The 12,925-nt window shown below is 38.0% G+C and overlaps 1 protein-coding gene across 1 annotated transcript in view; it reads left to right on the top strand.

Moving 5' to 3' along the window:
• The first annotated feature begins 306 nt into the window (after positions 1 to 306).
• The window catches only part of LOC124157405, a 65,872-nt gene continuing 53,253 nt past the window's right edge, over positions 307 to 12,925 (top strand). The window contains exon 1 of the mRNA XM_046532092.1: positions 307 to 682. Coding sequence (XP_046388048.1) covers positions 619 to 682 — 64 coding nt within the window. The 5' untranslated portion in view covers positions 307 to 618. The remainder of the gene's footprint in view (positions 683 to 12,925) is intronic.

The raw sequence follows: 12,925 nt of genomic DNA, 5'->3' as shown, positions 1-12,925 counted from the left end.
CAAGGAGAACGAGGACCACTCTATCGCTTTTCATATCGTGTGAAAAAAATAGCGATGATAGTGCGAGTTAAGAACAATTTTTTCCCGCGGGCGATATCGAAGGCGCGAGAGAGGAGATCCTCGCTGCCCACAACCGAGCCAGCCTTCCGTGACCTTTACACCCCCTCCTCTTCGCCCACCTGGGCGCTTAGCGTGCCCCACCCCCTCTATCTAACCCCCTCAAAGCTCCCCTCCTCCCTCCCCGCCTACCTGAATCCCAAGCGAGGTTTCCGGACAGGCGGAGTTCTATAAGAGACGCGGGCGAGACTCTCCCAGCGACAGAACAAAACACGCGCGGATCCCGCCTTTTCGCATTGTTGACTCGTTGCCGTGTGTTCCCGCCGTTCCCTACGCGGGAAGAGTTTCGACTCTCCTCTGCGCTGGTTTGTTTTGCTACGTTCCTTTCGGTGTTGGTTGTCGCCAGGTGGCCATTTATTGTTATTGTCATTATTGGAGGCGAAGAGAAAAGTGTGCGCGTTCGTGGGAGGTTTTGGCGCCAAGCGTGGGTCCAGGAGGAAGAGCCGCGGGTGCCTCCCGCGGTCAAGTGCCGCCGTGAACTTGATCCGGTCTTGTCCGAGCATGCGGAGGAAGAGGCGGGGTTGGACGGGTGCCATGTCCGCCGCCAGGATACACGGATGTCCCGGTGAGTTGAGCGAGCAACAGTACTTTCATCCCACGAGTTGCCGGAAAATCATGAATCACTATCTGCAGTGGTGTAGCCTGGGGTTTCGTTCGGGGGGGGGGGGGGGGGGGGAGGGGGGGCGGAGGTCCAAAACCAGGGGAAATTTTTTGCGGGGTTTCGGGGCAAAAAGTTTTGGTAAACAATGTACTGATTAGAGGTTTTTAAACTATTTTCACACTTTTTATACTCGAAAAACTTCATCTTTCAAGGTACTCTTTTTTAAATTCACGATTTTTCAATATTTTGTTTTACTTTATGATGAAGCAAAGTAATTGTGTTTTTATATTTCAAGTGGGGGGGGGGGTGGGTGGGTTCGGCCTCCTCCCCTCGCTACACTACTGACAATCTTTCAAAGAGGGACTACCATCTGGATTAAATAGAACGGTACCTATGCATATGGTATTTGATTAAAATTCGAGCTAACTGGATAAACTAGTTTTAAAAAAACATGCCCAGGGGTGTAATTTCAGTTTAGGACTTGAGCTTGCTCGGATATGTAATCAGAAATTGGTTTTTGGGTGCTTTGGTGGTAAGTACGTGGATTGCCTTATTGATAATTTGACGTCAATATCACTTGAGGAAAGCGATCCTACATTACATTAAATCATGTATAAATTTCGTTTGTGCGATGCTGAGGTTTATAGTCATGGTTGGTTTTTGTCGAAACGGACATAGTTATTATGACTTGGTCTCCATTAGCATTTGTTCCCAAATCCGCCATATTTTCAAAATAAATTTCAGCATTTGGGCTAGATTGATCGATATATTTCTCCAAAGTGATGGGAAGTTGTTTCGACCACTTTGAATTTTCGCGTGCTCAGCTGTCAGGGTATATCTGCGTGCTGAGGTGCATTGGAGACATGTATTCTCTAAATCTACGCAATATCTTTAGAGCCGCCCCTAGGATTTGTGGTAGGGTTTGACCTATCACCATAATGTAGAATGCAACGGGATCCCCATAGCTAGCATCCCACGGTCACAAAAAACTCCTTATAGCAAAGGTATACGTGCACATTTAGGCCGGTTGTGTGAATTGATGAGGAAAATAACTATTCGAAACGCAACGCAACCTGTTTCAAAAGAATTGTAAGCTTCCTTGTAGGTTAACTCAAATCAAACGTATGACGCTGTAATCGAAAAAAATCACAAAATGCTAATATTTTATTCAAGTCACTTATTTAAAAGCTCATGATTATCCTTCAATTATGACAAAGTGCTTTGTTTAAATTAGTGATGGGTCGATTCCAAAATTTTATCGATTCCGATCCCGATTCCGATTCTGACATTTCGATTCCGATTCTACCGACACCGATTCCATCGATTCTGATGCCATAGGTTCCAAGAAAAATATCACTTCCAGGAAACAAGAAAACTACTTTTTTAAATATTACTCTGTGAAAGAGTCAGTTCACAAAAGAATCTTTCATATCATTACTATGCAATTAAAATATAATAGCTAAATTTCAAAACAGAACATACCTGAAAAGTGGTGTTACATGATAGGTATTACTTTAGAATATTGGCACTCATAATATGTCGACCATATATATGTATCCAAACTACAAGGGAGAGCCCTGAGTACAGGAATTTTCATAGCTGTAATAAAGATTACATACTACGTATATGAATCATGTAATGTTTGGCCCTTTCAAATTCTCAAGCAGAAAATCCAATTATTCTACATCAGTGGCGGATACAGAAAAAACTCAAGGGGGGGGCGCAACATATCTTGAGTTGTCTTTACTTTTATCGTGATAAAAGATAATCAAGTCACAGGCAAAGTACCTATATGAAAATTTTATTTAAAGTGATTATAAACATGTAAAAGACAATGCCATCTTATGATATAAAAAAGTTACAATTGTGGTTTTGCAATGTTCGGCAATACAGGCGGACCCGCAAGGGAGGGGGGCGCGCGCCCCCTGCGCCCCCCATCTGTATCCGCCACTGTTCTACATGCTCAGCCAGCAGGTTTTGACGTCTCCATGTTACAGTATTACTGCCTGCAGAAAATTGCCTTTTGCTACACATGTTTGTTATTGGGCAAGTACTTTCCCACCAAAATTGCAAGATTTCGGAGACTTTGGAATTTTTATTAAAAATTATATCAACGATTTGTTGGATCTTGAATCTTAATGGAATTCAAGTGGACGAAGCGAACAACTATTGAACTAAACTTTAGTTTTGTAGAGCCAAAAAAAATGCTATACTTCTCACGTCATTCAATCAACCTTTAAATCTCTTGCTTTTTATAAAGTTCAAGAAAGAAACTAAACGCTACAAATGAATATTACATCGGACGGACGCAGTAATAGAAAAGGCTAAAAGAGCCTTGTGGTGTGAAAACTCCCCCTAACGCGCGACTCACCTCAGAGAGGGTGGAAAGGGAAAAAGGGTATCGCTTGTTGCCTTTCACGGAAACTGTTCATTTTTCTCTCTCTTAAGCATACTGACTAATCTCTTCACTTTACTTCAATACCCGAGGCATATTTCTTACGCGCGGGATGGTTCCGAAAAATATCCAATCCTTAGTATTTTCACTCGAGTAATGCGCGCTAAATGGTCTAGTCGATCTATACATAATCCTTTTTAACATCCTCTTTAGTGTTTTAAGTCAATGAAGACGATTATCCATGCTTTAAATGACGATTTTTCAGGACTTATGTTTTAAAAAACTTGAAAAATCGGCCTCAGTTACCGAGCCTCAGAGGTCCGCGGCGTGTAGGTCAGCCTTGACGCGCGATTGAAAAATCGCTCTTATTTCCTTCGTCGCAAACTTTCTTTTCAAGATTTCTACTTAGTACTCTTTAGAAATCTCTACTTTATATTGAGATTCAAATTTTCCGAGTTATATTTTTCGTAAACGAAAGATAATGTCTACTTAATGTCAAATTTCACGTGAAAAACGGGTCGGCCATTTTGCGTTGTAAAACCAGACAGATGAGAGCCAAAATCTTCAAAAGTCATTGAAAGTATAGGCAAAGCACCAGATCAAAGGAATATTGCGTTTTTTATTCCACAAAACTCATACCAACGCAAAACCACTTGGATAAATTCAAAGATTTTTTGAGGGAAAACGATATCTCGTGTGGCATTGAAAAATTGGTCATGTTTGGGCCTCTGTATCTCACAGAAGGTTCGTATTTATGTAAAATGGCATATAAAGCAATATTTGGTAATGATTCATGAGTATTTACGCTGATTTTCAAGTCTCTATCCCCAAAAAGGTCATTTTGGACTTTATTCCAGCTTTTTCCGATTTCGGACCAGTGTGCGCGGGGTAGGAAGACGATCGGCCGCCGAGGCTGGCGTAAAGGTATTCGGCGCCCACGTCGACAACAACAATAGTGTATTCGGCAAGCTGAAACTACCAGGCCAAGGAATTAGAATGACTGATCGGCTTTAAAACCTGCACTATTACATGAGTTTCATGATAGCGCTTCCTGTCGGCAGATTGCTGGACCTACTAGCCTCGAAAGCTCTGTAACCTTAACTACTCGACTCGACATCCGTAATGCTACTCGAAACGCTCGAGTCGAGTACCAACTACTCGATCGACTTGAATTTTCGAGTACTCGCACATCCCAAGAAGATATGTGTTTTGTTATTACAATTACGTGGCGCGAAAATTCAAATGACTATTGGAAATGCGGTCGTATATTTTGTTGTTTGAAGTACTGCTGGAATCGGAATCGATTTTTCGCCTTGGCAAGTACTCGTTTTCGATTCCGGTTCTTGGCCGAGAATCGAGGAATCGAACCGACCCATCACTAGTTTAAATGCCTAGTTTTAGATGCGCACAGTGGTAAATCGTTATAAATTACAGTCAATGCATCCTCACTGTGTACCGCCAGGAAACGGCGATGGAACTGGTGGGAGCGCCCTCTTATTCCACTAAGATTTAATGAACCTCTGATTGAATCTTTAGAATTTATATTGTTCATACATATGTGAGGGAAAAGATCCTACGAAATGCGAAAAAAACAGTGACTTTGCTTTTAATTCTTTGTTATTCACTACATTTAGTTTTACCGCAAATGCAGGTATTTCATTATGACATTGTATAAGATTCCAGATTCCTAAAAGGAAGAAACTGATTAGTCTCTTGGATTTTGTTCTCCCAGAAAAAGCCATTCAGGATCACCTTTATTTGGTGTCAAATCAAGCGAACTATTGTCAGTCAAGACCCTTTGGAGGTCGACCGTCTCTATAGCAGCAGTGACAGTGGAAGAAAATGAAAGGCGAGACAATGGAATATCTTGCCACGATTGATCCACCCTTATCCTTTGTTTCTTCGTCCAACCAATCAGAGGATGTGTCACATTCAATGTCGCTCGTCACCGAAAGGGATAATTGATTAAATTCCTTCCTATTGGGTGCGAATCTTTGTATCAATTGTATACTTCTTTGGAACGGAGAGCTTTTTTCATTGGTAGGTTAATCACATTTCACTCGAGAAATCAAGCGTTTGACGTTGTACTCAAAAGCAATCACAAATTACAAAAAATTTAGTCTAGCCACTTATTTCATAGCTGTTGACGCTCTTGATGTATAGAAAATTGATGCTAAAATATAGCTTTAGAATCAATTACGAAGTGATTTCTTTGTATAGTTTTAGACGTTCACCGTGGAAAATATTTACATCTTACTGTCAATGTTTGTCAAGTTGTCACAAATTTTAAATAATTAAATGAAAATTTTAATTTTTAGACAATGTGATCCTCAAAATACACTTAAATGCTTGATTCGTTCGAAATGAAAAGTCGTTCACTTAAATTCATTCAATGCTTTGCTTTCTAACAACAATTAGAGAATTGAAGAAAAGTTATATTTTTACATAATGTGATCCTCACAATTCACATAATGTTTTGTCGTTCACTTAAACTCATTCTGTTTTTATAAATTTCTTACAAATTTTAAAGAAAGTTTTCTATTTTTGGGAAATAAAACCCTCAAAATTCACTTAATAATGCTTACATTTTTCATGCATCGCCTCAAGTATTTTTCTTCAAATAAAGATACTGCATAAAATTTCTTATTGGTTGAAGTTCCTGGCAGTTTAGTTTTAGGTCGCCAATTATTTGAAGATGTAGTGAAAGATGTTTAATAGATGTTTTGATGATTTTTTTTAAATGTCAAACGATAAAATATTGGACTAAAGATCAAACCTAGGAATTTCAAGTGTCGCACTTACTGATCGTAGAATATTTTTCTTCCTTTCACTTCTAGCCCTATCATAATTTTTGCATTGGACGCGCAGCTGCTTTTGAGCTAACAAATGTTTGATAGGGCCCTAATGCGGTGCTTATAATGAGTCACAATTGTGGAGAAAAGGTGATTTTTAGTTGTTCTACTCAAGTTATCACTAAGCCGTAATTTTCGCCGTACTTGACTTACAATCTTTGGAAAATGAAAGATTCCAGGTTCTCAATTAATATTCAACCTACACTGCTAAGTTATAATGTCATATTTTCGGCCAAGTATGAAAAACACAACACTAATGAATTCACAGAGAAAGCCATAATTTGCCAAAAGTTAGAATATCGTTTTAGAAAAGCTTAGAACATTCATGCAATGTTGGGACAATGCAAAATAATTAACTCGTAAAAAAACTCAGGGCAACATAAGCACGTATTTTAGTACCGGAAATGAGATGACTATTGCTGTATATTCAGTTACGCACATGAATTCCCTCACAAAAGATTTCTCATTACCATTTTAAACAACTTTTCACTTCGATGATTATTCATGCAATATTTTCTTCTTTCGTACCATTTATCATGTTTTAAGTGCTCGCCATGTTTTTATAACCTTTAATGACCTCGAATGACAGTGAATCACTCCTGGGCGATTCACTTTCATTTGAGGCCTATAATTACACGCTTACGTCTTCAGTACGGCTTACAGCAATAAAATTCAAGGCCATCGTGACAATTATTTCACGGCGAATAATGTGTATTTTTTATTAGAAAGATAATGATTCAAAATGGAAAATTATAATATCCCTTGTTGGATAAATCGAGGAAAATAATTGCATTTATGTGGACGTGTTGAACATATTACGTCACAATATCCCAGATCGTAATGCAGCCATGGTAATTGTATTCAAGAAGGAAAGAAACGATGGGAATTTTCATTCACGAATTTTGCTCCGCTCTACATGGGTAATTAACATGTACCCGAAGCCTGAGAGTGTTTCACAAGGTTAATTGCTACGTGCTTGTATCGTTTGGGCCACCATTCTGAGACTTAAACCCCTCTTTCTTATTTTTTCCTTATATTTGCCAATTGTTGCTCATTGGGAACGTTTCCCCATTATTGCGTCAATATCGCTGAACGGCTTGTAAGCAATGAATGTAGGTACTTGACTGACTATAGAGAGAAGAAATTTGGATGTTCGCACTGAAAAAAGTTTAATTAGAAATATCAGTTTTTGATGAAATTCATCGATATTTTGGATTCAAATGGAGCAATGAATATTTCTGTAACATTTACCAAACCAGTTTGATGAATGCAGTTTTATTAAATACCTTCAAAATGGCAGCAGCAGTTTGATAAAAACTATTAAGATCAAAAGGATAATAAAACCGACGTAGCGTGCGCATATGAAAGATTTTCCACCCAGAAAAATATTGTTCTGATTGAAAATCATAAAATTAGTACGCCACCGGTTCCAGCCGCCATGAAAGTCCATTCAGTTTCTTATGAGTGGCAATAATATAATGCATCCTCAAAGATATGAAGCAAACGGTTAGTGTTCACCGAACATGACTTGAGAACCGCATGTATCGCTTACACCTGTTCTCACAGCCAGAACATCTGGTAATGTAATGTATGGTTTTTTTCCCGGCGAACGATAGCAGTAAATATTTCTCGGGTTTTGAACCGGGTAAGGTCCTTTGAACCGGGTAAGGTCCTCCATGTGTCCTTCCAACGTTTCGATAAGAAACTCGCCTATCGCTTTCAGAGATTAAGGAATCTCCTCCAGTGTTTTCAGGAGGTGATACCATATGTATAGCTTGTTGTAGCCACAGTCTCAGTTGATCGTGTTATCGTGATGTCGAATTTGAATGGATTCTTTCACAAAGCGGCCCCTGTATCCATGGGATCGACAGAGGAGCTTCGTTCGATCTGGTAATGCAATTTCCAAATCTGATAGCTGTCAACATTTAGGTGTTAATTTGACAAATTATTTAGACTGGGACTTAAATGTGATTTGCATTACCAAAAAGGCGTTCAAAACGCTGCTCTAGGTAATTAAGAAACCTCAAAGGGAGCCGCGAGGCTACAAAGAATATGGCCGATAATACTCTGGTTTGCCCTATCTTAGAGTATGCTTCTCTTGCTTGGGGTTCACACAAGAAAGGTCACGATATTAAATTGGAGAGAGTACAAAGAATAGCAGTCAAGAATGTTTTAGGAAGATTTAAGAAAACAGAAAGTGTTGAGAAAATGATCCACGAACTATTTTTTTCTTTCGGGGTACACTGTAGGAGTAGATAGTATTTAAACATTTTCACTAATTAGCGGCGAAAATGCCTTATTAATATACGCTAAAGCCATTTTATTGATCTATTTTTATGCCAATTTAAGCCACTTTATGATCATTTAATCAATGTTTGCAACTTATTGTGGAAGATGAATGCTGTAGAAGTAGCTGTTTTCCCTTGGTTGAGTTATTACAAAGTTCATGAAGTTGACAATTCGGATAATTTCTATTTATTTATTTCACCTACGTATCTACATATTTTACTTTGTCATAAAAAACGCATATCAGAATTTAGAATGAAATTTATTGAAATTAAGTGTAATTAATTATTTTAGCATGCACGCAGGCCCAGATATAAATTTGCTAAATGCAGTGGCGCACTATTTTGACGCCGTAAGTAGAACAGGATGGCTTAAAGCAAAGGAGGAAAAAAAGAAGGACATGTGGTATGTATTGAGTAGTTATTGAGGAAGAAGCACTTGGAAGATCTAGGGAACTATTAAAGCCAAACTTTTTTTGGAAAGAATGATCACCAATTTAAGATAATGTGCCGATCACAAAGGACTAACGTTAAGAAGTGTTCGTAACCCAATAAAACAGTACTTGACAGGAACGATCTACCAGCAAAGCTCCTAGAAGCCTTAGAAAAAAATATGAATACATTTTAGAATAAGTTGATGAAGGATGTTTTTATCATTTAATTGTAGGCTATTGTTAACCAGGGCAGATATGTATATTGTTCGTACCATGTTTATCTATATAACCACTGGGCCAATTTCTCTCTTGAAACATTGATATAGAGGCGCATTTTTAATTCAGTGCCGTTTTGAAATGTAAAAAAACTAGTAAACTTTATGTAAAAATTTCATGTTTACATAAAACCCCACACTGAGAACTACCTTTTTACATAACTTCCGTCGAAATTAGGACTCTTATCGTATCGAACAGCAAGCTTTTTTATAACTTTGTCATAGATAATTGCTACCTGAGATGCCAGGCAATGCAAAACTGTTGCTTTTACGCTTTCATCGTCATCATGGCGCTGACCTCCGAGGTGTTTCTTCAGGTAAAATAACGCGGTATTCACTTGCCACCAGGTCGGAACTATATGGAGGATGATCAAAATTCCACACCAAATGATGAAAAGATATCTCGAGTTCGATTGGTTGCATGTGGACGGGCATTGTCATGCAGCAAAACAATCCCTTTACTCAGTATTCTTTGTCTTTTGTTCTCAATAACACGGCACGATTTGCTTAAGGTCTCAAAATATTTCACAGCATTAATTGAGTCGACACGAAAACATCGACTAGCACAACCCCTTTCCTGTCTACGCCAATTTACATGCAGCCAATCGATATCAAGTGGCTGTCAACTCAGCCGGAAATTTTCTATTACGACGGTATATTATGACGATGAAATTATGCGAAAAGGTAGTATAAATTGTGGACTTATGCATATAAAAATTAAATGTTTACTAAAAGTATATTATTTTTCATATATTTCAAAACGGTACTAAAACTAAACGGTAAAACTTAAACAAAACGGTAAAAAACATGCCTATTATTAATAATATATTGACATAATAATAGCAACATGTTCTGATGCCTCCTGGACTGCCGGCTACATAGACATCGTCGCCCGGATATTTTAACGGATTTTCAAGGTTTTTGGCGTCCAACTCAACCTGGTTTTCATAAGAGTGAAGCAAAGGGGTCATCCGCAGGGGGTGAACCTAACGGTCACATTCGATTTATCGTCTCCTGACCACATCAATTTCGATATTATTCATCGGAGCCTTCTTTTTTCCGGTTTTCAGTGAGGGCGAAAAAGTAGCACTTTAGGCCAGTGTAATTTATGGAAATTGGCGACATCTTTGACTGCTATATAGGGTATAAACACATTTTGTCAAAAATCAGGAAATAAATTATTCCTAAATGTTGTGCCACTAGGATGTGAGATTTCAAGCGAGTACCTACTTTTTTTATTAATGGCTCCTAAACGTCAACTTCTGCTTGTGCACAAGTGAGAATTTACACCTCTCCAACATGCCGGTAGAGGGTTAGTATAGTAGTTTTGCAAAATATACTGTGGAAATGGCACACGCACTATGATTCACTCCTTGCTCCACCAAATCGATTTACATCATCATATTTCCATGCACCATAATGGTATTTGCTATTTCAGATCGTACGTTAAGGTGGGTCGTAAAAATGCGGACTTAATTCAATATTTATTCAATTCTTGTATAATATTCGCTTCATCGATTCGTCTTCAGGTTGCTCCAGCCGATATAAGAACATACTCCAACATCTACTTGTTTAAGGATGCGTTTAAGGTCACGTCATTGCGAAATTTTCAATTTAAGTTAATTTTATGGTAGTGACAATACATATTGTGAAGCCATAACCACGTGTAAAAAAGGCGCAATAAAGGCTAAAATCCTAAAAAATGTCCCCATATACGTTTTATTTAATGCTTCGTGGAATTATTTATTTCCAACAAATTTCAATGAACTCCCCCATCGCTTATTTCTGAAATCGTATTCTATCAAAGAATTGAAAAAAAGGGACGAGAGACTGCAGGAATTGACGCGCCCTAGATAGCCAAAGAGGCGGTGTCGCTAGACACCTGGCACGGAGTTATTATTACGTCGGCAATAAAATAAAAGTCGAAAAGGTGATTTACAATTCATGCACTGGTGATATCCTGCTGCTTGAGATCAAATTTGAATGTTGACAAGGCTATCCATCAGAAATGAGCCATCATTGGAATAGGAAAATATCCGTAAAAAAATTTTAAAACCGTTTCTGCGAACTTCTCTTTGGGAAAAGTAGCTGCAAAAAGTTTTATTAGGATTCTTATCAAAGATAAATATTCCATTTCTCGTTACCGTTGGTCTCGGTACCCTTTACTGTTGGACCTTTCACAGCAGCCAATCTTGGGTATAGATTGGAAACTTAATATTCGTATAATTCCTTGAGCTACTTTAATTCTTGAGTGATGAAGTATGAGGATAAATGGCGTCTGAAAGTAAATGATTTGATGCCCAGGTTATCATTTCTTTCTGGAAGAACCAATAGCGAAGGCGAACACAAGGGCATTCCAAGAGGCCCCTGGGGCTTCGCCGAAATGAGGGAAATGCAGAAAATAATAAGTACGGTAGTCTGAATCAGTTGATGATGATAGGTCATGATGGAAAATGAGGAAAAGATCGGGTCACCGTACATTAATATTACCGATAATTCAATTTAGGCCCGTTATGACCACCATTGACATTTTAATAGTAAAACGACCTAGTACATGTGCATAGTAGTGTGTTAACTGAACATAGATTAGCCTTAAGTAGCCGTTTTTGAGTCTTGAAAATCCCCGAAATCACTGTCTCCACGCAGACTTGCACCATCGTATATATTAGTATTAATCGCAAATTTTTAAGTGCTGAGTGTCATCCTGTCTCCTCTTTTAAAAGAGTTTAGCCTAATTACACTCTGAACTGGGTCCCATAACATAATCTACGTATGGCACAGGCCGGTAGTTTATTAAATGAATTCTTCAACCTTTAAGGTGTTTAATTTCACGAAAATTATAAAGAAGTGGTAAAGTTAAAGTTGACTATCAAAGAAATGTTATAATGGAATAACACACAGTTGAGAATGACTTTTATATTTAAAAAATATTATTTTTTTAATTTTTTAATATTATTTTGCATTTAACTCGCGACGTTCGCAACGAAATTCTATTCTTGATTTCTCACGGCTAGTTGAATTGTAGAAAAATAACAGGTAAATTAATTTGATATTTTATTATTTTATATTCTGCGAAACTCTTGCCTCATAATACTTAATCTAAAGGGCTGAATAAATGGCTAGGGGACTTTCATAAAACTCTTGAAAATAACGCAAAAAAATCGTCGGCACATCCTTGCAGCACCCTAGACTAATGGTCGTATAGACGAGAATATTCACAATAATTGCCATTATAAAAAATTCTCCTGGACCTGAAATTGAACAAAGGACCTTTGCATTTACCATGAGAAACAAAAAACCTGTATGGGGTGGTGGGGTGCGCTGTGATCCAGAAAATCAAAAGTCCGTGGTTCGATTCCTGGTCAAGAGGGATTTTTTTCCTCATAGAAATTAATGTGGAGTGGATTTTTAACAGCCTTCCTTGTATGCTTAGTGGATATTAGGTCTAAAAATGGATTTGTGCTAAAGAAAGTGTAAATTTTCCCCAAAAAAGCAGAAAAAATATGCGAACCATGCATTCCTTGGAAGAAATATAAGAATGAACTTGATCATGGAGACTCCATATGGGAGACATCTCCTCACACCGAAATCATCTTCGCTGCTTTCCTCAACATTCCTGGGTCTCCCTCCTTCCAATGACCCGGAAACCTTACCAACCTTGATTTTTTAATGTTCTAAAAAATCCGCAGAATCAAATTAGATGTCAAAAATGTAGGGAACGCAAGAAACTTTTTTTATTGACAGAACGACATCTTTGCATTACAAATAGTTTTTTTTTAATTTAGCCAGTCATTGACTTTTAAAATGGCCGAAAGGTAGATTTCAATATTCGAGGTGTAGTAAAGAAAATGAATTTCGCAGTTACGTTTGCTACATGTAAAAACATTGTAAACTTTTCACGCAAGTAAATACTTATATTGTTCCTCTTACTTAAAATAAACCAAAAAGACGGAAACCGTAGCCGCA

The sequence above is a fragment of the Ischnura elegans genome, chromosome 4 (genome assembly GCF_921293095.1).
Source record: "Ischnura elegans chromosome 4, ioIscEleg1.1, whole genome shotgun sequence".
Classification (NCBI taxonomy): domain Eukaryota; kingdom Metazoa; phylum Arthropoda; class Insecta; order Odonata; family Coenagrionidae; genus Ischnura; species Ischnura elegans.
The sequence above is the reverse complement of the archived record's forward strand: the minus strand, read 5'-3'. Positions and strand labels throughout refer to the sequence as shown.